This window comes from Pseudocercospora fijiensis (assembly GCF_000340215.1).
Source record: "Pseudocercospora fijiensis CIRAD86 unplaced genomic scaffold MYCFIscaffold_15, whole genome shotgun sequence".
NCBI classification, from domain to species: domain Eukaryota; kingdom Fungi; phylum Ascomycota; class Dothideomycetes; order Mycosphaerellales; family Mycosphaerellaceae; genus Pseudocercospora; species Pseudocercospora fijiensis.
In genome coordinates this window covers 553,703-580,204 of record NW_006921546.1, presented here as the reverse complement: position 1 = coordinate 580,204, position 26,502 = coordinate 553,703, and the positions used below count along the sequence as shown (strand labels likewise).

The 26,502-nt window shown below is 51.5% G+C and overlaps 7 protein-coding genes across 7 annotated transcripts; 3 read left to right on the top strand and 4 right to left on the bottom strand.

The window, feature by feature from the left end:
- Nucleotides 1-25: 25 nt before the first annotated feature.
- MYCFIDRAFT_180250 (uncharacterized protein) lies at nucleotides 26-2,889 on the bottom strand (the record flags this gene model as incomplete). The annotated part of the gene is made up of 21 exons (XM_007934128.1): nucleotides 26-58; nucleotides 98-108; nucleotides 136-191; nucleotides 229-300; nucleotides 352-473; nucleotides 508-514; nucleotides 552-655; nucleotides 703-748; nucleotides 793-1,127; nucleotides 1,165-1,188; nucleotides 1,215-1,365; nucleotides 1,395-1,661; nucleotides 1,706-1,807; nucleotides 1,838-1,953; nucleotides 1,989-2,091; nucleotides 2,124-2,283; nucleotides 2,316-2,391; nucleotides 2,412-2,625; nucleotides 2,655-2,668; nucleotides 2,697-2,815; nucleotides 2,862-2,889. The coding sequence occupies 21 exons, from the start codon at nucleotides 2,887-2,889 to the stop codon at nucleotides 26-28; spliced, it is 2,160 nt and encodes a 719-aa protein (XP_007932319.1).
- A 43-nt stretch (nucleotides 2,890-2,932) lies between these two features.
- Nucleotides 2,933-12,113, top strand: MYCFIDRAFT_180249 (uncharacterized protein; the record flags this gene model as incomplete). The annotated part of the gene is given in 55 exon segments (XM_007934127.1): nucleotides 2,933-2,946; nucleotides 2,972-3,025; nucleotides 3,058-3,150; nucleotides 3,182-3,470; nucleotides 3,505-3,576; nucleotides 3,619-3,760; nucleotides 3,800-3,829; nucleotides 3,868-3,907; nucleotides 3,938-4,001; nucleotides 4,033-4,088; nucleotides 4,121-4,277; nucleotides 4,306-4,395; nucleotides 4,446-4,697; nucleotides 4,731-4,875; nucleotides 4,900-4,964; nucleotides 4,990-5,202; nucleotides 5,233-5,259; nucleotides 5,306-5,490; nucleotides 5,519-5,777; nucleotides 5,834-5,892; nucleotides 5,922-5,993; nucleotides 6,043-6,089; nucleotides 6,116-6,433; nucleotides 6,461-6,743; nucleotides 6,785-6,899; nucleotides 6,937-7,158; nucleotides 7,187-7,324; nucleotides 7,352-7,452; nucleotides 7,479-7,604; nucleotides 7,629-7,745; nucleotides 7,782-8,301; nucleotides 8,321-8,431; nucleotides 8,503-8,744; nucleotides 8,782-8,814; nucleotides 8,842-8,998; nucleotides 9,025-9,080; nucleotides 9,117-9,294; nucleotides 9,326-9,744; nucleotides 9,771-9,833; nucleotides 9,870-10,009; nucleotides 10,030-10,309; nucleotides 10,364-10,527; nucleotides 10,562-10,674; nucleotides 10,706-10,719; nucleotides 10,759-10,781; nucleotides 10,814-10,877; nucleotides 10,907-10,927; nucleotides 10,972-11,060; nucleotides 11,108-11,191; nucleotides 11,224-11,364; nucleotides 11,403-11,634; nucleotides 11,674-11,827; nucleotides 11,860-11,962; nucleotides 11,992-12,037; nucleotides 12,080-12,113. 55 exon segments carry the CDS (start codon nucleotides 2,933-2,935, stop codon nucleotides 12,111-12,113), a joined length of 7,326 nt encoding a protein of 2,441 aa, XP_007932318.1.
- A 40-nt stretch (nucleotides 12,114-12,153) lies between these two features.
- Nucleotides 12,154-15,039, bottom strand: MYCFIDRAFT_180248 (uncharacterized protein; the record flags this gene model as incomplete). The annotated part of the gene is made up of 18 exons (XM_007934126.1): nucleotides 12,154-12,298; nucleotides 12,330-12,385; nucleotides 12,431-12,679; nucleotides 12,725-12,756; nucleotides 12,803-12,882; nucleotides 12,916-12,962; nucleotides 12,988-13,115; nucleotides 13,143-13,225; nucleotides 13,264-13,442; nucleotides 13,474-13,779; nucleotides 13,809-13,889; nucleotides 13,921-14,058; nucleotides 14,090-14,170; nucleotides 14,197-14,241; nucleotides 14,266-14,411; nucleotides 14,439-14,798; nucleotides 14,836-14,909; nucleotides 14,933-15,039. 18 exons carry the CDS (start codon nucleotides 15,037-15,039, stop codon nucleotides 12,154-12,156), a joined length of 2,337 nt encoding a protein of 778 aa, XP_007932317.1.
- Nucleotides 15,040-15,097: 58 nt separating this feature from the next.
- Nucleotides 15,098-17,672, top strand: MYCFIDRAFT_180247 (uncharacterized protein; the record flags this gene model as incomplete). The annotated part of the gene is made up of 19 exons (XM_007934125.1): nucleotides 15,098-15,145; nucleotides 15,172-15,428; nucleotides 15,466-15,522; nucleotides 15,555-15,753; nucleotides 15,801-15,850; nucleotides 15,879-15,932; nucleotides 15,980-15,993; nucleotides 16,023-16,056; nucleotides 16,083-16,178; nucleotides 16,225-16,278; nucleotides 16,310-16,500; nucleotides 16,536-16,640; nucleotides 16,675-16,780; nucleotides 16,820-16,831; nucleotides 16,930-17,048; nucleotides 17,075-17,085; nucleotides 17,121-17,500; nucleotides 17,529-17,579; nucleotides 17,606-17,672. 19 exons carry the CDS (start codon nucleotides 15,098-15,100, stop codon nucleotides 17,670-17,672), a joined length of 1,905 nt encoding a protein of 634 aa, XP_007932316.1.
- Nucleotides 17,673-17,732: 60 nt separating this feature from the next.
- MYCFIDRAFT_180246 (uncharacterized protein) lies at nucleotides 17,733-18,789 on the bottom strand (the record flags this gene model as incomplete). The annotated part of the gene is made up of 9 exons (XM_007934124.1): nucleotides 17,733-17,865; nucleotides 17,891-17,970; nucleotides 17,996-18,037; nucleotides 18,070-18,136; nucleotides 18,171-18,240; nucleotides 18,274-18,289; nucleotides 18,322-18,443; nucleotides 18,480-18,512; nucleotides 18,540-18,789. 9 exons carry the CDS (start codon nucleotides 18,787-18,789, stop codon nucleotides 17,733-17,735), a joined length of 813 nt encoding a protein of 270 aa, XP_007932315.1.
- Nucleotides 18,790-18,844: 55 nt separating this feature from the next.
- MYCFIDRAFT_180245 (uncharacterized protein) lies at nucleotides 18,845-19,479 on the top strand (the record flags this gene model as incomplete). The annotated part of the gene is made up of 2 exons (XM_007934123.1): nucleotides 18,845-18,907; nucleotides 18,931-19,479. The coding sequence occupies 2 exons, from the start codon at nucleotides 18,845-18,847 to the stop codon at nucleotides 19,477-19,479; spliced, it is 612 nt and encodes a 203-aa protein (XP_007932314.1).
- Nucleotides 19,480-19,776: 297 nt separating this feature from the next.
- On the bottom strand, nucleotides 19,777-25,130 carry MYCFIDRAFT_180244 (uncharacterized protein; the record flags this gene model as incomplete). The annotated part of the gene is made up of 28 exons (XM_007934122.1): nucleotides 19,777-19,998; nucleotides 20,035-20,164; nucleotides 20,192-20,241; nucleotides 20,283-20,337; nucleotides 20,360-20,452; nucleotides 20,488-20,769; nucleotides 20,832-20,988; nucleotides 21,029-21,066; nucleotides 21,096-21,206; nucleotides 21,247-21,426; nucleotides 21,449-21,630; nucleotides 21,655-21,742; nucleotides 21,776-21,801; nucleotides 21,830-21,974; nucleotides 22,007-22,065; nucleotides 22,100-22,286; nucleotides 22,312-22,378; nucleotides 22,418-22,486; nucleotides 22,527-22,907; nucleotides 22,935-22,942; nucleotides 22,975-23,351; nucleotides 23,390-23,482; nucleotides 23,517-23,561; nucleotides 23,590-24,037; nucleotides 24,077-24,321; nucleotides 24,386-24,770; nucleotides 24,800-25,050; nucleotides 25,104-25,130. 28 exons carry the CDS (start codon nucleotides 25,128-25,130, stop codon nucleotides 19,777-19,779), a joined length of 4,401 nt encoding a protein of 1,466 aa, XP_007932313.1.
- Between the last annotated feature and the right edge of the window lie 1,372 nt (nucleotides 25,131-26,502).

The following is a 26,502-nucleotide window of genomic DNA, read 5'->3' as shown; positions in this document are numbered from 1 at the left end:
GATACGTTTTATCTTGCTTACATTTTCAAACTCCCAGGCCGGTCTTGATCAAGTCCTGCTTCGTCACTTCTTCAATTCTTAGCCTCTTAGCTTCCACTTTCCATGGCCCTCAACATTGTACGAAGCATAACTGACATGAACGGACATGCACAGCAACGATGGTGGCCGTTCGCGTAGCAATAGAATCTGCACTACCAAACCATGCCATCGCCGACGACTTCGTGTTACTCGATACCAAACATTCGGTAGGTAACAGCGTCTATCAATACTGATACAATTTCTTGATCCTTCTTGGGACAACTTGCCAAGCTCAAAAGCTGTAGAACGCTAGGGCTATTGATGCCTCTTTACTGAGCTTTGAAGTCGAGGATTGTATACGAGACCAGCGGCAGATATGATGTACGAGGAGATGGAGAAAAGTTTGGCTGAAATTTTGCATGAGCTGGACTGGCTTCACCATTGCCTCTGCGCTTCTTTTGACATCAATCATACACTCGACGAAACCACCTCGAGGCTTTGCTGCAACTTGATCTCGATGGCCGGCGAAGTACTATGCGTGGCATCTTCCTAGATTGAGAGTCTGCGCGGGATAATCAGAATTGATCAGAATGCCGCTTGAATGTGGTGAGATTGATTGGAGTTGATTGAAATGCCGCTCAAGCGCGGGGGAGATTGATTAAAAGCTTGCGCAAAACCGGTCACCATCACCACCGTCGTCGCCGCCTTTGATAATGTTGAATGTACCTGTCTGGCTCGACGATATCGAGAATCGACCTCCCGAGGCCCCAGCACCGCGAAGACGCGACTTTTACAGTCACCACGACGACGTCCTCTGATCCACAACGAAGACCAAGACGAAGCGCCAGCGGCTCGGGCTCAGAGCCACGATGAATCGCAAAGAGGAGCATGGCGAACGATGATGGGAGGAGTGATGGGCGCAAAAGCCCAAGAAAGGCAAAGAAAGCCTTTGATAACAGCGCCAGCGCCAACGCCATCTGATTATAACGAACATGAACATAAACATGTACAAAGCGTGCCATCACGTAGCCGCCCTCGCTCAACGCCCCGTCTCCGTCTGCGACAATAGCAAAGAGGTCGACGTCGACGATGATGGTCTGGAATGTATACTTCAAGAGAAGACATAGACTAACGCGAGAACATCACGGAGCACGGCGACTGCGACTCGGCCTACGTAGATGGAGAAGTTCCTCAACTACATCCCTCCGCTGCAAGCAGATGTTGTCTCCCAGTCCAGCAGAAGCTCGACGCGCAGTTTCCGCTCCAAGAGCCCGGTCAGGGATGTGGTGGATCTCCTCATGGCTGATGCACCCATCCTCCACCTTATTCGCCAGGACACAGCACCTCCTCAGTGCAGGTGACCTTCGAGACATCACCGGCGGTATTGGAGTGGTGCCGGAGTCGGCTGTGGTGAGTGACTGGTCGTATCAAACAAGCTTGACATCCAACATGGCTGACAATCATAACTTGGCAGGAAGATCCGGCGCGGCATGTTGACTGACCTCGCTCGTTCTAGCAGAAGTCCCCCATCCCAGCGACGAACGAGATTCATGGGACCTGCTCGACATCTTGCAAGACGCTCAGATGCTGGATGAATACTGCCAGCCCGAATCAGCCTAGAAATCGGGAGCGCACTCTCCAATCTTGATCAAGAGTAGCCCCCAGGGATTCTAGTAGAGTCGCCTACTTCAATGTGTCCGTCCTGTTGTTCCCCATACGCTGATTGTCGATCCGAGCTGACATTTCGTTTCCAGGACCCAAGTTCGCCCTGTATTCGAGTTCCTCCCGACTCGAGGCGCCAAAACTACCGAAGCACGACTAGTGGACTACACTATCAACATCAAACCGACCCGGGACGAATTGACAGCTACCACGCAATTGATACAGACGGAGCCATATCACAGGTCGACTATCACCCAAAGCCGAGCCACGGCTCTGCGCACAATGCCATGTGCGATCTCCATCGAGACAAGGACAGAAAATGGCGGCAGCACATGCCCACTTTCAACGATTGCGGACAATGCTGGGTCTGGAGGAAGGCGTTCCACAAGGCAAGGAAAGCATGCATTATGGCTGTTCATCCCATCATTTACGTGCTCCAGCACTAGTGGAAAATGGTGATTGTGGTTGCTCGCAAAAATGGCAGTGAGTTCGCGGTGATTGACCTCAAAACTCCAACAGGAGGCACTGGTACGCTCTCGAAGCTTTGGAAGCTAAGAGCTTCGCTCAGGCGGTTGGCAAAGTGGGCGGAGGATGAGTATTGGCCTGCTCTGTATCGAAGGATCTTATCACAAGACGCTCAACCTGAGTGCAGGGTTCCAAAGACACGAGAGCATACTTGACCAACCACAAGGTATCTGTGCTGATCCCAACCTACAGTATCCCATTCAGACTTCTCTTCCGCTTAATGCTGCATCATTCAGGTCCATCTGATCCGCGCAAAAAGTCTGCTCATTCGCCTCGCCTCGTATACCAAGAACGCCTGGAGCTTTCCCCGACGATCGCTCCACGCCTCTGGGCCAGCGCCAGCCTCTGATGGAGAATATAATGAAGCTCAATCTTCCAGAGTCCATCAGCGCTATCCATCCTGCGTTCCACACCACGATGCTCCGCGCTGCCGCCGACGACCGATTCACTCCCAGGATAGGAACTTGTCAACGATCCACCACCTCAGAAACCCCGATGAAGAGCGGGATTTGGAAAATATCTACAACTCTCGGAAAGAATCCGGATGATGGGGGCGCGCTGAAAGGATGGGGAACAGCGATGAGATGACTTCTTGCCTGCTGCGGAAGGACTGGTCGTCGAATGCCACCAACGATACCGAGCAGATATTTCAACACATCCATTTTGGCATAAACTCAACCGCATGCGGGTAGACTGTACAGCTCTACGTTGAAATCATACGCCGATTATGGATCAAGGTGAGTGGGATATGCTTTGCCGAAGAAAGTCATAACGATACACTCAGCGAAAACAGTCATGATGACCAACCAAGATTCGCAGAGTGGGACAATTTCCCGCATCCTCGACGCCGAGAGGAGAGGAGGGGGGAGGGAGGGAGCAATGGTGCTTAGGCATGTACTCGGACTCTGAAATATCCACCATCACACGCCTGTCCGTGCAGGAGCTGTGGATATTTCTCAAGCACCGATGCGATCAGCGCGTTCGGGTTCAATGCCGCCCGCCAGGCCGTGATCCTCCGCATCGACGTGGAAGGCACCTTCAAAAGAGGTACGGTATCGAGGAGGGTGCCGATTGACCGGCCAGCCTTGAGGAGCGCGTTGGATATAGAGTCGTTCTTGCGAATCTGGGCTGGGCGTGCGAAAAGGAAGGATCTACCAGCTGATTGTATGTATGCGGATATCAGTCGCGGCGATCCGGCCGACAATCATCACTTCCAACAAGAAAGAAATCGCATTGGTGCGGACGTGAACGATTCCCTAGGGACTGTGGCCGACGTTCGGGTGTTTTCGCTTTCGCCAGCAGGGCGGACTCGGCCTCGATTCATCAGGTTGTCGCCACGATGCACCACCACCGGGCGGACGCCACAGGGCAGTGGATGGGCATGAAAACCAAAGCAAGAGAGATAGGGAATAGAAAGGACTGGATGGAATCTTGTCATCTGGTGATATCATATGTACAAGCGCACGATTGCCAGACAAGACGGTGGACGTTGACTCAAGTACCTGGCGCTTGTGCACGCTCTTGCCACACAGCACAACCGCGGCCAGCCACGAGCGTACTAGAGATAACGCCTACTACAAATGCCACTGATAAGATAATCCTGCTGCCAGCTGTAGTGATGTTTGTGAATATAGGAACCACAGGATTGCGTTGGTAATTAAGTCGATGCCAAGATGAATTTCCCAAGCGCCAAAGGCTACCAGTAAAATACGGCGTACTGGCAGGAAGGAAGCCAGCAGGCCCGACTCCTGGAACAAGATGATGTGTCAGCACCCTCTTGCCATCCATGGATATCAGTGAGAGTTCGCCGGTTGCTACCAGGGCAAGCTCTTTCCTGCTTCTTACACACCGTCGCTACCAACACTTGGAGCAGCAGCAGCAGCGTTCAGAGACATGTTCACCTGACATAATGCAGCTCTGACTCCCGTGCTGTCTTCCACACTGCCCGCACGATCGTCGTCACTGATTTTCTATCCCTCTCCTTATCCTTACCCAGCACCAACACAATCACTCGACCATTCTCCCACCTCCGCCAAATCCCTCGCTTGTCCCTTCTTAGCCTGGCTATTGGCGTGATCGAGACCGTAGTGACTGCCATAGGGCGTGCTGCATTGGCAAAACGTTGTTTTCGTCTTCACCGTGACGCCTAGTCGTGACTCCAATCGAACACACTCCACCCCCAACCGACTGGTTTCAACAGAGCTACGTAGCTTCTCTAGCTAGCTGGCTGGATGGATGAGGAGACTGCCAAGGTAAAGAATGGTGATCTGGCGATGGAATCGGGAGCAATGCTTTCGACAGGATATGGGTCGGCCTTCAGCAGGTCAGTATCAAAGCAAGATCAGTTTCCTTTCTTTTTCCATGAAGACGTAAAGCCGCGAAGGAGCGCTCAACGTAAGCAGGCCAATTTTGGCGCCGAAGATGCCGGCGGCTTAGAGCAGAATCGCGAGGATCCGAGCAACGACGATGTCGCTGCAGTGCTCCATTGGACCGTGTTCGCTACGAACTAGTGTAACATGGAGAAGATTCACAGTGTGACGACTGTCGTGAACGTTAATATGGTCGTGGAGGACCTTGACGAGGTTGCGATGGCCTGCGTGGGAACACCGAGAGCAGTGTGCTTCCCGATCGTTCGTCCAAACGGCGTGAGCGCGGGTGGTTATTACGACCGTGATGTGAATCGCGGCTGTCCAGAATCTCGCGGACGCGGGGATAGAGGCGGCAAAGATGTTCTTTGCTGCTCAGATGGGAGAATGAAGGTGCCTGTAGTCGTTACTCCTCCAGCATCCCAGGCACTTCCGCGCTCTTCACAAATCGACATGCACTCGCTCGCTGATCAATCTTCAGCATAGATGGCATCCAACACGCCAGCAATGCCTTCACGCGGCCCGTCGGCGGTGGGCGTACCAGCGACGCCAGATTGCGATGAGGAATATACGCTGCATTATGGTCCGTTGTTCGCATCGCTACATTCGAACAGCAGCTGATGCATTCGCAGTGCCTCGCTATCGGCAGCGGGCTTGTCAGCAGCACTCCTGCACCGTTCAAGAGCAAGTCACAGCCTTCCTATCCCGTCCCATGCACAACGCAATACTGACAGCTGCTGGCGAGTCTCTCACCCCGAGAGTTGGTGGTATACATGCCAGAAACCCACTACTGTCAGCGCATTGCTCGCGGCAAGTTGGAAGTTACCACTTGTCCCTTCACTCTCCGACCTTTTCCTCTGGCTGATCCTCTTCAAGCAGCCCATCCGCTCCCAACGATTGCCGACACGAGGCAGAAAGAGTCCAACTGCAGCCTGAACACCGCCGAGGGAAGCCACCTCTCCACCATCCAAGGCTTTCAAATCTGCTAATCACTTTCTTCTGCAGTTTCTCTTGACCATAGTCCTGTTGGGTTGGCTTCTTCGGAACGTTCGAGCATCTTGCTATTGGCTTGAAAGTGTCCCGATGCTGGCTCTATGCGTTGTAAGAGTTGGTAATAACAGCCTAGAGATTGACTTGCAATATTCGGTACTGGGAGCGCAGGCCAACGGCGAGGAAGTTCTACATTCGCGACAGAATTATTCGGGAGTGCCAGATTCGCCGCAGATTCCAAGGGCCCTTCGGACTTCCTTCGGCACTGAAAGCGGGAAGGAGCCGAGCCTCCAACCCCCGGCTCTCAAAAGATGACCGAGTCCACGCAGCTGTGAGATGGATCTGATGGAAGATCCCAAGTATGCCCACAGCCAATATTGTCCACAGCACAGCTTCCTTACGTCTACACGTCCTTGCGCTCGTCGAGTATGCGTGCATCCCCCTCTGCTCGTAGCTGATTTCCATTCAACATGCCGCGAAGGACGACTCCCCTGCCAACCACCAAGTCCTCCAAGTCGCACAGCATGCGTGGATACGCACCACGCGTGCATGAGCACAGTGGCCGCAGAAATTGCACGAAGCAGCAGAGACATGGACTCCTTCGTCTGCTTCACCAATATCCGCTATGGCAGGCAGCGAGCCACTGGCCAGCCTGGACGGCTCCGAAGAAGATGTTGACAGCCTTTCCAGCTACACCGTATACTCGTCCGCCGACTCCGACGACGACTCTCCTGCCGCCGACGAAAAGCGCAGAATCCGAAAAGAACTTGATGATGCCGCTTTTGCTAAACTCGCGGATCAAAGGGGCGAGGGGGAAAGGACTTTGAAGGAAAGGGCCAAGGAGCGAGAGCAGCGCCGTAGAGAGATGCTCAGTGTCCTCGGGCAATAGCTGCATGTAGTTGCCACGGCCTTCCCGTCCACGGTCATACCAGACAGAGAACAACAAGCATCTCAGAGAGACCGAGTCGAAGTGCTCGAGGAGTACTACTACGATGCTGAGACTCATAAAGCCCGCCAGCGCCCTTTGCTTCAGGACCACACAGCGCCTATAAAGGCTGGCCAAGAGCCTCAAGCATCTGTGCTATCCATTGAACCTTGGAATTCATCGGCACAACCTGATCCAAGGCCAGTCGATGACCCTTCTATGGGAATGGATAAGGATCAAGTGATGGCACGCTGCGGGTCATGCTCCTCTACACCAATCTGTTCAATCCATGGGAAAGGCAAACGGAGCATCTAAGGAGGGGCAAGTTATGCATGGCTCAAGATGGCGGAGCAGGACAAGTAAGTGAAGACGTGAGAACGTTTTTTACATCCCCAATTCATCTAATCTTTGCTGTTCTGAAAGACAATTATCCCTATACATCATCACAAGCAGTGTATTCTCATTAGTATCGATCTTGACCGCCTTCGCCTTCACCTCCACCTCCACCTCCACATAACATACGGCCGACGCGTGACTTCGCGGCAGCGTCGCGGATGCAACGGCCATGCGACGCGGCCGCGCGGAAGACGCCGAAACCGATCAAACAATATCAAACCTCCATTCGGAATAACACTTAACATTCAACATCAATATCTCAGCGGCTGCAATCATGTCTGCTACGACGGACACTGTCAGCAAGAAGGTTGCTGCAAGCATAAGAACATGGCTCGAGAGGTCGCCACCTGAACTCACCTGCTTAACCACGGAAGTTGAAGTGGTCACCAAGCACAGCTTCATTCCGACTGCACTGGCCGTGTTCCTCTTCGGAACCACCATCGTCGCACTGTTGGTGTCCTTGCGTAAGATTTCAGCATCTGTTTCGAATCTCGACTCTCGTTCTGACAAGCATTCAGCGACCCAGAAGTATACACCATCGCAGATCTACGACGGACTTCGTTCTTCACCGTTACCCAAAGCAACTGTTACGCCAGCTTCAACGCTACGAAGAAGTGCATCAAAGTCGTCATTGAAGCAAGCGCCAATTACCTCTACGCCGGCTTCAGCTTCATCTCAGACCGCGCGGCAGATTCATACGCCTTCACAGAGACCGGTATAGAGTCAGAAATGCTGTTGACGTACAGGTGGGATGAGAGGTTGAATTGCAGAAGTACTCTTTCGGCCATGAATGTACGTGAGATGCTGTACAAATTCGCAGCAATCGCAGAAGAATTTCCATGGGCTCTGACCGAAGGGAGATAGTAGGCGGTTGGCGCGACGTACCAGCACGCTACCAGTTTCATGAAGGCAAGGAAGAGGGGAAAGATTGTCCTGAAGATGGGGTTGAAGCCGAGAGAGAGCTCTTGCGTTTGGTCTGGGAGGTTCCTTTATGCGCGCGCTGATGACCGCCCTATTGACCATCAACTCACGCACATACGTGCTGGCAACAGCCTTCTCCAGCTTTTGTGGTATCCCTTTGAGATTCCCTTGCTCTGCGCACTCGTTCGGTTTCCGCTTCTTCTAAGATTTCATCGCGATCGAACTTGGTTGACTCGCCTGTTCTCGCCAGTGTTCGCCCATGTCGGAATGATATCCCATGGCCACCGAAAGGCCAGCCCATGCAGTAATCTCGTGAGTATGCACGTCTGCTTCACGAACAGGTCTGCGCCTTTCGGATCAACTCACTCTCATACCAGTTTGAGACAGCGTTTCCAGCTATCAAGAGCTTATTCGGTATGTTCAAAGTTCCTCAATATCCGATCGGCACCTCATCGCCACGACGAAGAGAAGGGATTGGCCTGCGATAGAATGGCGCTCGTGTGAAGGCAGGATGGAGCGGGGTTCTCGCGCACGCTGGTCTGGTTTGGCTTTCCCACTGCTGAATCCAGCTTTGAAATCGCGGCCTGCCATGCTAAATGCCTCCGGAAAGAAGAGGAGAGAAGGGTGGGTGTAGAATCGCAGTTGCGCTTACGATGCTTCGGATGACGCTGCCGAAGACCCTGATCCCTGCACCGACAGCCTGATCCTGGTCGAGCGGTAGATACAACATCTTTGGGAGGTGTACTTGTCAATGCTGTCCCGCCCACGCCACCGACCTTGCGAGACAGCAGTATGCCACTCACAGTACCAACAGTCCGCCGTGTGGATCCTGTGTACACCACATATGTACGCCCGTACAGATGCACAACACGATCGTCGCGCAGATGGCTGCGAGCACTGAATGGTGGCCTTGGCCGACTAACACCGCAGGATACGAGCGAGTGCGAGGGCTAGCAAGCAGACGAAGACATGGCGAAGGGCACGCACGGTGTGGTACCTATGTCTGAGGATGTCTGAGGTGTAATGTGTGGAGATCAGGGAGGACAGAGGGCCACGGTGTCGCCGGCATATACATCTCTGCATATACCCATCCACGCCGGAACAGACCACGCTTATTCATGCCATCGGATCTGGAAACATCAAGGTGCACACCAAGCTTGAACGAACCAGGCCAGGTGCAAGAGTCGATCAGTGGGTGAATAGCATGCGAACGCGTTGCAGAACGCCCAAAATACATCTTTCCCAACGCCAGCGGCAAGCCTTTCACCGCCAAGACCGTATACTGCGCGAAAGTAGCACTGCGGATATCATAGCTGCTTTCAGGAGAAGCCCAAGGGCTCCACCTCTCCAGACCTTGCACGACAAGTTGAAAAGCGGCCTGTTATCAAGCAGATGGGTGAACATTGGCTCCGATGGAAACTTCTCGCACCGAACCATCGCATCACACGCAGTGTGATCGCCACACTCGTTCTCCCCTTGGGCAGAGAAGCTGTCTGTAGTCCAGAGAAAATTGCCGATTCAGAGTTTACCTGGGACAACCCTCGTTGCCTCCGTCTCACCTTTTCACCTTTCAATAAAGATCATCATCAACCATTCTCCGCGTAGCGAGGTTCCGGGTGGGTTGGCTGTATGGCTGTGGAGCCAAGAGCACCTGGATGAGCACATTAGCCGGCGATTTGCACTGCCGGCCTACCAGCTTGTTCTTTCGTGTAGTGAAAGAGCAGCCGAAGATCCACTGAACCGTTCGCCGTGCATTCCATATCTTGTTGTGGGAGTAGGTACGTACATCAAGGCAAGCGATTGCTTTACAGCTGACTACCGCGATGATTTGGTGTCGCGAAAGAGGGCGTCCATTTGGGGCTTGGGGTGGCCTGACGAGATGGAAAGTAGATATCCTACCGCTGCGCTCAATGTAATTAATTTTGCTCTAGTGCGATCAAAGTTCTTCTTCTAACATCCGATCTCAGGAGCTTTTCGGAACTGGCGAGGTTTTTGGGATTGGCACTACCTCCTCGACTTGCTACTTGGCTGTATGAGATCTGAGAAGTACCTGCACTGAATACAAGAAGCTTGCATCTGGCCAAGCTTCTTGTCTGGCGGCTTTCAACATTGAAGCGCTCTCAATATCCGCGATACGAACAGGATGCTGAAGCATGCGTAAAGAAAGCCAGCCTCAACGTTCGACTCACGCCCAAATCCGTTGAGCGTTCGAAAGCAAGAAAGGAGCGCACCACTACCGCGAGAGCATTCGTAGAGCTGGACTTCAATCCTTCGATCCCAACTTTGACATAGCACCAGGCCAATGCCAACCGACTTTTTCAAATAAGAACTTAGTCCTTCTACCTTTTGAAATCACAGCGGCGAGAGTTTGCGCAAACCAAATCAGCGAGCAGACGCATTCCGAACGTAGAAGAGTCTGGCTACGAGTTCTATCCGTACGTACAGGCTTCCCAAATCCCTTCCAATCTCACTCAGTCAATCTTTTGAACCTGATTCCAATCATTTCGTGAAGAAAAATTACTACAATGCAGTTGGATCCCGCATCTGCTTTCCATGCCAGGTCTATACAGCCCGACGCCTTAGTACCACAACCCATGTCCGTCCTCGCTGCCAGAAATACAATCTCAAAGAATCATCCCCGCTATCCATTCTCCCCGCTTAAATCCAACTCCTTATCCCTTCTTCTGCAAACTCGAATCACTGAAGCCCCGCTTATGACTCGGAGTTTTCGGGGCAGGAGTACTCGGTTGTTGCATAGACGAAGGTCTCTTAGCTAATTTGGGGCTTAAGAGGGAGTCTTTTGCTGCTGGTGTAGACTGCGATTGTGATTTGGACTGCAATTTTGGTATTCGGGTAGGTGTTGGGGTTGGTGTGCTTGGTTCTTTCTTGTCCTTGTCCCTAGCTTGTTGACCGGGAGTCTTGATATAGAGGGTTTTTTGGGTGAGGGGAGTTGAGGGCATTGTCTAAAAATTTTCTTGGTTAGGGGAGAAGATTTGAATTTTAGTTGTAGATTTTGGGAATTTCGTACGAGGTTGGATAGATGGGAGGGATACGATAATAGGATTTCGAGGAATGTTGTAGAGTGGAAGCGTTGTGCTTGAAGCCTGGGGGGTAAGGAGTTGACGTGAAGGGTACGGACGAGCTTCGTTGTACTGCTACTGATTCTAGTAGGAGGCTCGAAATTTCCGTATTTCCAAGGCACTTATACAATGTGGCCGGGGATCGCGAACATCATTCACCACCGCCTGAAGCGCCTAGTGATGCGTGCTAGACATTCACAAACATGTGCCAAATGACGGACGAGCAAGCAAGACGTTGTGGAAAGACCGCCTAATCATTGCTCACAGGGCCGCATTTCGCATGGCAGACGCGCATGACTTCGTGTCGAGTTTGGGATGGGCAAACGATGCTTTGCGAAAGAGATTGCCAGCATTATTCACGATAGATTCCAGGGCCGCATAGCGCTGGGAGGCGCTTATGACTTCGTTCCGAGTTCGGGATGGGCAAACAATGCTTTGCGAGGAGAGATCGCCAGCATCATTCACGATAACTTTCAGGGCCGTATAGCGCATAGCAGACGCTCATGACTTCGTGTCAAGTTTTGGATTGGGTGAATGATGCTTTACGAAGAGAGATTGCTAGCATCATTCACGATCAGGTCGAGTCGCCTTCAACCACTGCCAATGCGGACAAGATAGCAGTATTGTGTCTGCGCAGAAACGGGGTAGAGGTTAGATTCTTTCTAGATGCCGCAGGCGCTACTAGTTCGGCGGTTCGCCTTCTTGGTCTTAGTCCTGCGGTGCTGGCCAAAGAAAGCAGAGCGAAAGCCAGGTATGCCGTAGATTCTTCTTCATCGTAGAACAGCCTCAGACTCTTGACAAAGAGAATCCTGAAGGCCGAGCATTTGCTTGACCATGCGTTGAGATTCTCTCACGGCAGCGCCTTTGCAGAGAAGTACGTCTACCAGTTCTCAGAGTTTGATGAACAGAAGCGAGTGGTTCTTCAGACTGGCAGCGTGGACCAAGTTTCAACTTGTTTTCGCCGGGCAACGTGAAGATGAAGACGAGGCCTGGCTTCCTGCAGCCTTATGACGGTTCGCGAAACGTGGGACCGATCTATGTCGTGGCGCATGGGTCCGAGATTTCGCTTCTGGGCGCATGTGTCGCGGTAGGTCGATGAAAAATTGAGCTCTGCATGTCAGGAGGTACAGTGCCATGTCGTTTCGTGATGAATCGTGAGAAGGGGTTTGACTTTCGGATTTGCTGACTCAGCAAAGCTCACGACTCCAACCTTTGCTCGCTCGGTTCTAATGTGGTAAGGGAATCATTGGCCTACACGCTGTCGCACACTTCACCAAGCGCTGGGACGACCGCCATCAGTCTCGATTGTTATGGCCCATAGCGATATACACGGAGCATGGCCGAGAATAGCACCAACAGAAGACTGACAAACCCGCCATACCACCCAATACCACGAGACGAAGGCCACAGCACGGCTTGATGAGCAAGGACGTGCATAAATACGACCTCAAGGTCTCAAGACATCTGGCACTGTCAGCACTAGCATCAAATACACTTGCTTTCTCGAAAGCAACATTTGATTGTGCGCTCGATTCTTAAGAAGACACAGACAATACGGCAAAAGTTTTGCGCAGATCGGGAAAGGTCTGCTCGGCGGCACCAGATACATACAATGTCTTGTATGCTGTCTCATTCTCGGTTGGGGCACCTCCAAGAGCGTCCAAAATCATACCGATCTGCTTCGGCAAAGGTGTCGTGGGTTGTCTCCATCTTTGACAGGGTTGGATGGCGCATGTTTGGTCAGAGTATGCCAATTCGTCTCCTTCTTCTGCTATCTCCCCTTGCTCTGCAACTCTCTACAGCATTTCCTCCTCTATCTAGCTTCCTCCTTCCTCAACCACAGCCACCGAACCTACACTACTTTCAATCTGTGCTTCAGTCCTTGATCATCGAATGGTTGATATGCGCCAGAGTCGAACGATGCGGTGTTCGCACCTGGCTACGGATCGTACTGGCTCGGGATTGATAGCTGTAGCAGCGAAGATGGGCCCAAGTTGGACTCAAGGTTCAAGCGGAACAGGTGAAGGATCACGATGTCGTCGATGTATCACTTAAATCGATGTAGTGTCGTGCAGCTCGCTTTCTTGTGGGTGCCGCATGCCACGCCATAGGCAAGCTCCAAGATTCTCTGCCTAAGCTGATCATGTTTCCCATCTCCCACAGTCCAGCGGATATCGACACAATAGGCATTCACAATGTCTCCGCCAAGGGTGCTTGGATGCAGCAATGAGTCTTAGACACCTAGGCAAGCTGCATCACTCGCACGGGCGAACTCACCTGAACTGTGCTGGCACTGCCGCATCTCATACTTCTTGTTGAGTGCTCCTTGCTTGCCAGAAGACCTGTTGGATGGAATGATGCGGTTTGACCTATTCTCTACGCTAAGGAGCTGGCGGTAGTCATTGCGCTTCGGACGGATCCCGAAACAATGTCTTTCCGTTCTGAGCAGATCGCGTTCTGAGCAGGTTCGGCCGGTCTGGAGATACAAGACATTGGCGGAATATCGTCAGCTGGCGAGTTCAGATCCGCGATTGTGTTGATGGGCCTTAGAATGAGAGACTGAGAGGAACGGGCTTTGAGTGTTTTTCACAGGCGTTCGCTTGGGATGACTGCTGTATAAACACTGGTGTGCATCGCCGCGAAATCCGCCATCACCCTCGGAGCCTTGCATGTGCGCCGCCGTGAAGGCATTCAACCGGGTGTAGTGCATGTGGATAAGGGGAAGTTGAGCTTTAGGAGTTGAGGCGCGTGGTGCAATGCAGACTTTGCTTACTAATGACGCTTCACCCTTCTGCTTCGATCCATCCCATCCTAGCACTTTCGCTTCATGCACTATGAATTCTGCGTCGCCTTTACCTTGCGCCGCATCGTGTGCTATCCCCCGTCGACCTTCACACTGAATCAGGAGCAGATGCTTTCTTCCACTCCGTCGTCCGCTCCGCCTTGCCTACTGCGCTCCGCCGCGCCCCTCGATCTCTCTCGCGAGAATGCGGCACCCTGCTGCCTCTGAGTACGACATAGCATTGATACCTGTGACGTTTGTTGTGTCGGTAGACTCAAGACGGGGCTGAACTAGGAGAAGGATGTGCTCACCACCATGGTAGTACGGATAGTGATGAGATGGGATGGATGCAGCAGCCACATTTGCAGCGCAAAGTCCGGCGACGTGCTTCTCCTGGGTGTTTGGAACGAGTGGAACATGATACCATGCATTCTATATCATCAATCATTGAGATACCCTTCATCTTCGAGAATGATGATGGTAACGCCAACCACAAAGCAGTGTTCTCTCTTCCTTCACATTCATTCTCACAACATGGAATGTGGGCGGCTGATCAGTGACTACCAACATGAACAACTGACAAAAACAAGCCTATCTGACCTCCTCTAATATATACCTCCACGTTCCGACATCACACCTCAAACCTCCGCGGACCAAGTCCATCTCCGCAACCGAAGCACTCAGACTGACCAAAGGTTTCCCCGGCAAGCGCCGACGACAAGTTCGAAATAGAGAAACCACATGTACTTCATTGTTGCAGCAACGCCTGTGACATGCACCGCTTTGCTCGGACCTGGGGCACTGCTCTATTGGATTGCTCAAGCTGGGATGGATTGGCATGACACTTGCAGTGCGGCAGTCATCACGAGCACAGGAGAGGGAAAGGATTGGAGTAGACGGCCAAGCAAAAGAGGAGGCGCCATTACGACGATTGATCGGAGAGCTCTGCTCAGACTTCTGGCTCAGATTTTCGCAGCTGGGATCGCAACTTTCATAATCGGGCTTCTTGGCATCGTGTTTGCTGTTGGGGTGTGATCGTGGTACGTTTTGCTTGTGCATGCGTGCATCTCTGTGGTGGCCATGCTTGGCGCTGGTCTTGTTGTTGCTGGGGCCGGGTGGCTTACATTTCGCATCTCACCACTGAGCGAAGCCCGGAGTGGGAGGGCTCACAGGCATAGGCGAGGGAATCATGGGCGTTGATGAAAGTGATCCGCAACGACTCCAGCGCACCAGCCAAAGATGGGCTTGGTCATGACACCCACTCTACGTCTTGGCAACGTAAACGGGCATAGGTGTGTTAGGAGATGGTGCTTGGACCTGTTTGTCCTTACCACCGAGGCCGGAGATGATCGGTAAGAGGAATGCAGCGTTCATGTGTCATCCGCTATCTTATTCCAAGAGTTCCTCTGACAGAAAACCCAGGTTTGCCCGCATGTCACTCCCCACACTTTGCTCCAGCATGTCTCAGCTGGAATATGAGGTTAATCAGCACAACTGTGAGCCGAGATGACCTGTAACCTCGCTCATACAAAACCAACGACAACTTCCTACCACACCTGCCACTATGGTACTCAAGCCTCCAGAACCGGCAGAGCTTACCGCACTTCTGTGGGCCCACCAACTCAGGCGAGTCCGGCTTGCTCCTCCGAAGGATGGTCGATGTCAAGCAGGACATGGACGAACTCTCCAAGCAAGTATAAGCACAACTACTTGTCGAAGATGCGGGAAAGATTCAATCTATCACGATGGCGTAGCATGAAGTAGTGGAGGCGCTATAACAGCTTCAATCCCAAACCGTAGCTGTGCGAGGAATCAGTGCCAAGGTCGAGCGGCAGCTACGAAGGGGCGAGAATACAAGTCAAAAATTGAAATGGCATTTCTGAAACGAGCGGGCTGACTCTAGCAGCAAAAATCCCCAAATCCTCTTCAAGTTTTATACGCATCTACCTGCAGATACAACTGCAGTACTTCAGTTCAAATACCTTCGAACCACCCGCAGTTTCGACACCGACCTTATTACAGCAAAGCAAAGCAAGCACCAGGTCCCTTCGCGGCGTGAGTGAGGACTGGTTGGTAGGATTCTTGGGGGTGGGGGAATAGGTGGGGGAGGAGATGGATTGAATGTCGGAAGTTAGTTGAGATTGGAGAGGAGTAGGAGGGAATTTTTTTTGTACACGCTTATCAGGTCAAGGTCCGATTGTGGTGGTTGTTAGTTATGATCTTTCTCGTGTACGTCGGCAGATTGCAAGATGGCTTTTTTTAGTATTGTGGAGGAGGAGGAGTAGTGATAAATTTGGATATGTGGGGTTGGTAGCTTCTTCTTCGGGGGTGATCGGGCCAGTTTGCGATACTCTGAGTATCACTGTCGTTATCTGATTCGGCAGTAGTACCGTGGTCGGCGTGATGGTGGTCGTGAGCAAGGTCCTGCTAACGGCGGCTCCTAGTCTTGTCCGCATCTGGGTGACGATAATGAAGGTCGGCAACAAGAGCGGGAGCGTGCTTGATGGTGAGATGTGCGGGCTCCTAAGTAGTCGCATTATCGTTTTGCCATTGAGCGAGGTTCTGCAAGCGGAAAGCGCTTGTGGTTCTAGAATCCAAGATACTGGCAATCTCGTCCTGCTACGAAATCGGGATGGTCGCTGAGCTATAGCCTCGGTGGTCAGGCTCGAGACGTGATGCATAGAGTCTTCCAGCAAAGCCTTGGTCTGCATGTTTTGATAGGGGTGTTTGAAGACTTAGTATTTGCGAAGAATCCAGGCGAGGAGACGTTTCTTGTGGTACAGCTCTTGGGCTTCGTCGTCGGCAGAATTGAGCCTGTGGAGAGTGCTGAATTCGGTTGACGTCAGATGTACAGGAAAGGACAGTTTGAGTTCTTCAAAGAATAGATGATGGGCTTGGCGGCTTTGTAGTCGAGAACGGGTGGAGCTATGTCGAGAGTGGAAGTGTATTGGAATGTAGAGGGATGTGGAATGTGGGTGAGAAGTATGCTTGATTTAATCGATGACTTAGAGATAAGTTATCAATTCTGCAGGAGTGGAAAGTTCGTAATGGAAAGCGGGAATGAAAAAAGAGGAATACTCCTTTTTACGCAAGATACGCGCTATATCGGCGTGATGTGATGTTTGGGTTGTTTGGTCGGTTTCGTGTGTCGAAGGCATACGCTCGCGTGTTGTTAGATGCGTAGGTAGAACGTTTGAATTGGATATGAAGAATCGGCATACGAAAGCGGATTCTACTAAGGTAGTAATGCTGGTATAGATGTAGAGTTGCTCTTGCTACTGCTTTCGCCTCAATCATCTTCACATGTGATGAGTGTATGCTTGGCTTTGGGGAGGAGGAGGAGGAGATAGCCTCGCTATTTCGCTACGCATCGCGCTGGTATCGTGTGTCGCGCCGCGTTGTCGGATAGCGTCGCGCCGCGTTGTCGGATAGCGTCGCGCCCAGAATGATCGCAGCTGAGTGTGGTGCTCGGTGGAGATCATCTCCGTCGCCGTCGCCGTCGCCGTCGCCGTCTGCTTGCAAGCCGTCGTTGTATTTTGGAGGTTGAGATGGACCCTGCAGGGTCCTGCCAGATTGACTTTGTACGTGCGCCCCACAAGCCCCGCTGGTTCCCGGGGGTGAGAGCGGAGTTCATCATCTCCAGCCTCACGTCACCCTTCCTCTTCCTCGATCATCATCCTCATCCTCCCATCGCATCTTCTACTCTTCATTCATTCACTCATTTGCCAACTCTTCCGCAACACCTCACTAGCGCTCGCTGCTTCATGTCCACCATGCCGTCTCCTCAAACCAATCTCCGCACCATCTCGTCGCCCTGTCCTTCAACGCCAACTCGGTATTGCTTTCATCACTCCCATTTGCAGTCTTCAACAGGAAGGCCTTCTCATTAGCTCATTACAGACTTGGCCAGAGATGTGATTGGCAACCCATCAGCATCGAGCTCTCGAGCCAGGCAAATAGACGTCATCCTGGATACCAAAGGTCCGGCAACAACTCTTCTACATTGATCTGTTCATATCAACCTCCTCTCAGCAACAACTCTTCTGTGTTGATCAGATCTGTTCATTTCAACTTCCTCTCAACAACAACTCCTCTGTGTGGATTCGTTCATCAACTTCCTCTCTCTCGTATCGAGCCTCCTCTTTCGTTCCTTCTTTTCCACCCAGCTCACTCGCTCTTACATACCACGCCTGCTTACCACTACCCATCATTCAGCAAGAATCACTTCTCCGAGTATGTATTTCTCTCGTCTCGCCCACATTCAGGCGGCCTTGCTGCTGGCTGCTCACTGCTGACTGCTGACAGCTGACTTCAACTCTGCCAGGCGAACCTTGGAAGTGGATTGAATATGTGTCTTGCGGTTCTTCTCTTGCTGACAGTCTTGCCATGAAGCTCGGCTTCTACTCCGGCCCGGTTGATGCGGATCTGGGCTGTCCATCCAAGCTCTCGTACAACGACCCTGCTTCCAAGCCTTTTGTGATCAACACAGCTGCTGATTATCGCACCTACGCCTGCGCATGTTCTCGCTGCCTTTCTCAATCAGCTGAACATTCCAACCTGCTATGGCCCTCAAGTCTAGAGCGACATTGCAAAGCGTATTGCTGCCACCATTGACATGTTCGGACTTGCTGGTCCCTCCGTCCGCTCAGTCAAGACCAATGTCAATGGTCGTACAATAGGGTGGACAAACATAGTCAATGCCTCCATCTCAACTCTTGCAGCTACTGGCGCCTTTGAAGCCTCATTTCCGGAAGCTGGTTGGACCATCTCGGGCTCGCCTATCCAGGTATTGCCGCGCACCCTAGTTTTGCAACGCTCTGAGATGCGTTCTACCACACCGGTTGAGACTTTACCTCTACGACAGCATTAAACACCTCCAGCTCTGGTCCCCATCACGTCGACACTTATGAAATCCGCCTTGACGGTCACGACGGCATTCTCGACGCCTATAGTAGCCGCCTCATCACCCACGAGAGCCGTCACGACAACACCCTTGAGACTAATGGCAGCCGCCTCAACACCCACGAGTCTCGCCTGAACACCCAGAACCGCCGCCTCAACACTTCCGAATCTCGCCTCAACACCCGCAGCAGCCGCCTCCATACCCATGAGTCTCGTCTGCATAACTAGTGCTGTGACATTGCTCACAATACCTACGAAATCTACACGATCAAGTCTGATGCCAAGAAATCTGTCGGCAATCTCGTTGCCAACTTCAAGCGCCTCGCCGAGAAGACGTCAGGTATTGACCTGCACTTAGCACAGCAGTCCGCTAAGCTCAATTCTTATGGGAAGGCCATGGATCGCATGAAGGATGTCACAACCTCCCTTGCTCGTAACTCATCCATTCGTAACGATCACATTCTCGGTCAGCAGAAGTCGATTGATCAGAACCAGGTGGCATCTCTGGCCCTGGCAAAAGACATCACAGACCGTGACCAGACTCGGGAGAAATACATCACCGATAGTGAGCGGGCCATACAATCCTTGACTAAGAACATCAACCAAAACAAGCTTGCTATCCTCTCTACTTGGCCAAGGGCGTCCAGGACCGCGACTAGATTCTCCAGGACTCCACCAAATCCCTCTCCAAGCACGACTCCGCCATCGAACTCAACAAGAAAGTTACGCAATCCTTGGGCCGAAGGCAACAAGAACTTCTCCAAGTGCCTCTCCGCCCACTCCTCCGCCATCGACCTCAGCAAGAAAGCCACGCCATCCTTGGCTCAAGGCACCAAGGACTTCTCCAAATTCCTCTCCACCCACTCCTCCGCTATCAACCTCAACAAGAAAGCTACCCAATCCTTGGCTTAAGGCATCGAAAACTTCTCTAAATTCCTCTCCGCCCACTCCTCCGCTATCGCCCTTAACAGGAAAGCAACGCAATCCTTGGGCCAAGGCTTTAAGGCTTTTACCACCTCCCTCTCTACCTACTCCTCCGCTATCGCCCTTAACAAGAAAGCAACGCAATCCTTAGGCCAAGGCATTAAGGCTTTCACTACCTCCCTCTCTACCTACTCCTCCGCTATCAACCTTAACAAGCGCTACTCTCTCCCTCTCCTAAGGCCTTAAATCTTACGACACCCTCCTCGAATCTCTTTAGTAAGGCAGCTACAACGTCGCCACTGTCAGCTCCAAAGTCGATGCCATGTCGGAAGCTTTCGCTCGGCGTGATGATGTTCCAACGGCGCACGAATCGGCTTGCGTTGCCGGGGAGTTGAATGCGTGCTTGGGGGAGGCAGAGGGAGGTTGTAGGTGAGAATTGAGAATAAGAGAATGCGAGAATGCGAGAGGATTTGGGATTATGGGGTTTTTTTTGGTTCTAGGTACGTGCTAGTTTGTGGCAAAGGTAGATAGAGCTTGGGTAACGCCTCGCGTTGGAGTTGTATCGTTTTGCGGTATACCTCCGCGCCGAGTCAACGGCTTTTCGTCTACTTGAACGTTATTAACTTGGTCGGGTGAAATCTCTCGCAGGATGAGAATTGTCACGAGATCTGAACTTGCCGCTTCCCCTCGTCTAGTTTACAATTCAGCTAGAGAGAGTGTGTCGTCTCGGATTCCTGGTATGGTGGATTGCTCGTTCGCATTTCGTTTCGGAACTTCCTATCTCGTTTCACTGGTATTCCGTCTAGTATGTGTTGGATGCCAGACTTCTGTTCGGATGAGAAGTGTCTGGTTTGCCTAGTCAGCTCACGATTCAGCCAGAATGCCGTCTCGTATTCTTGGCATGATTGATTGCTCGTTCGCGTTCGTTTCACAATTCGGCCGGAATGTGGGATAAGAGTTCCTGGCAGATCGAGTGATCGTTCTATCTAGTATGACTTGGATGCAGGTGTGGATGTGGTTGAAGCTAAGCTGAGTGTTGGCGTGGAGCAGAGCTTTAGATGCTGGCATTCAATCGTCGGCGCTTGCGGTTCTCGCCTGGCTTGAGTAGTTGCCCGCATGCAACTGAGCCTTTCACCTGGTTTGATGTAGTTTGACTTGATGCTAGCGTAGAGGTGAGCTTTGGCTGCTAGCATTCGTTTTGCGCTTAGCGTTCCATCGAGTATGAGTTGGATGCAGGTGTAGGTATGGGGTGTTCGCTTGGTCCAAGCGAGTTGAGCGCTTGCGTGAAGTTGAAATTTGGCTGCTAGCGTACGATCGGCGCTTGGCGTTATGTCTAGTACGAGTTGGGATCAGCAGGTGTGGTGTGGATGCTGAGCTTTTCACCTAGTTTGACTTGATGTTGGCTGGCGTGGAGTTGAGCTGCTTTGACTGCTGGCGTACGATCGGCGCTTGCGATTCTCGCGAGCCAGGCATAAGTGGTGCTGGCATAAGTGGTTGCTGGCATTAGTAGTTGCTACTATGAAACTTAGCTTTTGACTTTGGTTAACTTGGTTCGGCGTAGAGTTGAGCAGTTCCCTACCGACGGCTATGCTGATATTATAGACGATTTGAAAGAAGAGGCTCTAATAACTTCGCAAAGGTTGGAGACGTTAATCATCTTTGTGATTGAGTGCGCTAACTTGATCAATTGTGAAGGCAGGCAGGCGGGTTTGAGACTATCAATTTGATAATGCTATATAAGCAGCGTTGTTAGACGCCAGATATGGGATGCACGATCGACTCAGCAGAAGATTGGTATGAATTAGGTGCTGTCTAAGCAGCCTTGTCAAACGTCGGATGTGCGATCCACTCAGCAGAAGAGCGGTATTGATTGGGTGTAGAAGTAGGAGAGCGGTGCCAATTGAATCGGGAGTGCGGCGTCGTGAGGCCATGTTTCTTGTTGTTTGTGATCCCTCACTGCCAAGTTATCGATAGAATCAGGCTAGAAGCTGAAAGCAAGCTGTACAAAGACGCCAAGTGATGTCTCTTGAGACTGAGTGCTATTGGATTGGTCGGAGGAAGTTCAAGTTGCAGCGGGCTCGCATTCGCTTTTGCTGAGAAAGATACATGAGCAAGGCCGAGTGACGTGTAGGCATTCACCTATCGCCACGTTGTTGCTTATACTTCTTTTGGCTGCCGCAATGAGTGAAAGTTGAAGTTGTGCCCGGTTTGCATTCGGTTTTGCTGGGAAAGATGCATGAGCAAAGCAAGGCTGAGAGATGTGCAGGCATTCACCTATTGCCACGTCGTTGCTTGTGCTTCTCTTGGCTGCTGCGCTCGGGAAAAGTTGAATTTGCACCGGGTTCGCATTCATTCTGCTAAGAAGGATACACGGGCAAGGCTGAGTGATGTGTAGGCATCCACCTACAGGGTCTCCTATGCATTGGAGAAGCCGCTCAGTAGTGCTTCCTTCCCGACTGAGGTACTCGTTGAGGGCAGATTTGCTGTGATCTTCGCGCAAATCCGTCCGCAATACGGAGTGCGTTGAAATGACCAGGAGACGATGGCACAGTCCCCATCCTGGTATCCGCCTGGCTTCGCAAATGCATAAGACAGCCTGTATTGCCACGTTGTTGATTGTGCTTCTCTTGCTAGGCGTATTGGCACTGCCGCGGGAGGCGGTCGCTCGGAGAAAGCAGCTTTGCTCCAACTTCTTTCCAGGTCTATACACATGCCAGGTCCTCAGACGGTTCGGGGGTGATGGGCGAGGCTGAATGATATGCAGGCATTCATCTATTGCTTCGTTGTTGATTGTGCTGTGCTTGGATGGCGTATTGGCACTTCCGCGGGAAAGTACATTTCCTCCAACTTCTTTCCAGATTCATACACATCATGCCAGGTCCTTGGACTGTTCGGGAATGATGAGCAGGTCAGGATCGGTATTCACCTATTTCCACGTTGTTGGTTGTGCTTCCGCGCTCGGAGAAAGTAGCTTCTCCCCAACATCTTCCTAGATCTACACAGATCATACCCAGGTGCCTTTTACGTAGCGGCACCAGCATTGCCACTGGTGTTCGAGATAGTGATGTATTCTTTTGGGCTTGAGTTTTCCATCTCTTGCCCTCTTCCAAGATCCTTGATTAAAGACGAGACAGATTCAAGACCAGTGACTGTTACGGTCTTGACGCACAATAGGTGTAGGAGCTGGGGGCTGATTGTTGTGTTCGTATCAGTTTCTGGAATCCCGCAATCCCCGATTGGCGATCCATACCGTCCAGCGTCGGGGAAGGACAGCGAGATATGAGAACGAAATCCTGCAGCTCCAACAGTGCCCAAAAAGTGCCGGGATATGGTTGCCAGTAAGTGCCGTTCCCACAATTCCAGGACGTGCAATGCCGAATACTCCTCGTATTTGGAAAGGAATGTGAGGCAGAAGTCTCGTCATCACCACATCGATATCATACCGTTCGTGCTGGGATATAGTTACCAAGAAGTGCTGTTCACGACATTCCAGGACGTGCAATGCCGAATACTCCTCGTATTTGGAAAAGAATGTGAGGCAGTCTGATCATCACATCCATAGCATGCCGTTCGTGCTGGGACATGGTTGTCAATAAGTGCTGAATACGCCTTGTATATGGGAAGAAATCTGAGGCAGAAGTCTCGTCATCGCATCGATGGCATGTTATTCGTGCTTGTGGCGATACATATACTGCTCCCTCGCAACTCATCAGCGAGTGTGAGACCGGGCATTTCGATGGTGAAAATTCGTGAGAAGTCTCGTCATGACATCTATAGCATGCTGTTCGTGCTTGTGGAGCTACACATACTGCACCCTCGCAACTCATCGGCCAGTGTGAGACCGGGCATTTGGATGGAGCCTGGGCCGGACATGGTTATCGAGAAGTGCCATTCCCACCATTCCGGAATATGCTCTGCCGGATACTCCCTGAACCCGAGAAGAAATGGGAGGCAGAAGTCCAGTCATCATGTCAATAGCATGCCATTCGTGCTGGAACATGGTTGTCAAGAAGTGCCATTCACACCATTGGTGCCGAATCCCCCTCACATTCCTCAAGAAACGTAACCCACTTTTCCCCATCATCACATCGACCCTACCCCATTCGCACTCATACCACTACAAACACTCCTCTCTCTCCCTCTCATCTCCTCAGCGAGTGTGCGAACGCCGGGCATTTCCATCTCCATGTCGAGATTGCTATTGCCATTCTCAACAAAATACTGCTGGAAAATTCCGACGTCCTGGAGAACTGAATGAGCAATATCCGAATTCGAGCGAGCAACCTTGAAAAGTTCGCCGCGGTGTTCGTTCAAGAGGTGTGTGGTGTGTTGGCGCCAATGGGCGAGGGTGCGGAGGTAAAGGTGAAGCCAGGGTAGGAGATCGTCGTTCGTTGCCTGCGGACTCGCTTTCTCCATGCCATGGTCCTGATCATGATCCTGATCCTCATGCCGCCTTGCTAACATCTCTTTCTCTTTCTCTTCCTCCTTCAGATGTTGCGCCGCCGCCGCATCCCATGGTTTCCACCCATCGGTGAGCTTTCGTTGGCTCTGTACCAGTTTCATCCAGCCTTGCTGTAGAGCTTACTCTTGTTGGCGGAGCTTTTCGAGAAGTTGTTCCGCAAGCTCCTTTCGTTGGATCGCATATTCGATTTCGCTTTCGCGTCTCTTGAGTAAGCGTTCCTGTTCATTCAATCCCGCGCTTCGTGAGGTTCCCCCATCGTGAACATGGGGATGTGCACTGATAGCGCTGCTGTGAGCGCGAGCGCCTGCCGCGAGTTTTGGGGTTCTCGTTCGTGTCTGCGCACCTTTCGCGCGACCAGGAGGCTTGCGCTGCGCTGCTGCGCGTCGTTGAGAGTAGTAAGATCGAGCAGTCCAAGCCGCCGGGGAGTGTCACGGCGTGGGGATTGCCTGGAAATTGCCCACTGATCGGCAGAACTGTAGGTGACTGGACTTGTGGTTGATCAGATTGTTTCTGATAGTTCGAGATGTGGGTTTGGAGGTCTGCCTTGTCGGACTGGAGGTGTTCGATTTCGCGGAGGTGGTATTCGGTGAGTCTCGATTGGGCGGCATGCTCGATTTTGAGCCATAGCAGATGTTGTTCGAGTTCGGCGGCGCGGCAGCAGTTGTGAGAATATGGCTGAGCTTCTTCCTCTTGCATTCGCACTTGTACTCGCACTTCTCCGTCTCCGCCTCCTTGTACTCGTGCCTCTAAGTCCTCTCCGTCTTGACCTCCGCCTTCGCCTTCACCTTGCACTCGTCCCTCCACGTCCTCTCCGTCTCTACATTCGCCGTGCACTCGTCCCTCCACAACCTCCCCGCCTTCGCCTTCGCCTTCGCCCTGCGCCCGTCCCTCCACATCCTCTCCACCTTCACCTTCACCTTATTCGACGGCAGTGACGGCGGCAGTGGCAGTGGAATCGACTTGAAGGCTGTCGAGCCGGGCAACCAGGCTTTCTTGACCATTGAAGCGATCGGCGGGGCGGTCGAGAGCGGGAACGGCCGATTGGTCGCGGGCAGCGCAGGCTTCGACTCGGCCTTCATCTTCGTGCCCGAGCCTACCTCAATATCAGGCGCTCCACTAAAGACTTCTTTCCTTACGTGAATTAGACTACTGGTATGTGCGTACGGAGATTGAACATCCGATATACTATGCTCTATTTGGTATAGTGTAGTTGCGAAGTCTTTAGCGGAGCGCCTAAGAGATAATATCGCTAAGACGTAGGGTTTCCCTATAGAGGTAGTATACCTAAGTCCACTATATCGATTATAACAATGTAGGCCTATATCGCACGGCTTAACAATGTATAAACTAGCTCTACGAAATTTCGCGAATATTTTAAATATATATATTAGATATAGGTAGCGTAAAAGATGCGGATTTAATTCTCGGTAAACTATAACTCGGGTTTCCCTTTAACTCGTTTAACTACCCTCTTCGCGTCTGTTCGAGCAAACGACATATAAAGACTTACCTAATAAAGAATACGCGCTTTATCTCCGCGACGCGCTCTATAACCTCTAAGTGTCCGCTTTTCCGATTTGTATTAACTTACATTATTTCTAGCTAAGGTAGGCTACTAAAGCCAAAATTCTATTAAAGTATCAAACTAACCTACCTACTAACACCTATATACTAACAACCTTCGCAATATATCTTAATACCCTCCGCGACCCTTAAGTATATTAAATTCGTACCCTCGAGTGTTTAGTAGCTATAGCCGACGACTAGCTATAGTAGCGCTAGATTTAGCGCGGCGATCCTGCCTTACGTATCGATCTAGAAGGCAGCGATATCGATAGCGTATAATATAAGAGCGATAATGCCGACGGTTTCTAGATCTAAGTCGAGCGCGAGTCCGCTCGCCGCGATATATAGTCTATACGCTAGGAGCGCGGCCTAATATATGCTAACATCTGCCGCCGCTTAAAGGCACACCGCCGCGAGTCTATTGCCTCTGTTAGCCGCCGTCTATATATTTAGTAGCAGCGCCTTAAGGAATTATATCGGGTACTATACGAAGAAGATAAGTACGAGGATAACGAGTACGAAGATAATAGGCTAAACTTTCCGTACGAGGAAGAGTCGGATACTAAGTCGGATACTAAGTCGGATACTAAGTCGGTCGATAAAGATAGTATTCCAATCGCGCGCCTACCTATATACAATCTACCTCGCTTCTTCGGTAGTAGCAAGCTCTAGGCTCTACTAGACCCTTCGATAGAGACCGACCGATCTAAGATATCTAAGAAGAAACGCAAGCAATTCGATATCGAGCAGAAGAATGCGCGAACAGCTACGAAGAAGGCGGCCTCTACTACTGCTACGGCTGCAGCTAGTCCGTTATTTACACTAGGTATGCTATAGAAGTAGGCCTTTATACGCGCTTAACCGAATTATAGACTTCTAGAGATTCTACTGCTACCTAATAAGGCCTATTAGCGAGCCTACTTTCGTACTCGATATAGGGAGATTAATAGTGCTAACCCCTATACACTAAAGCAAATCTAGCA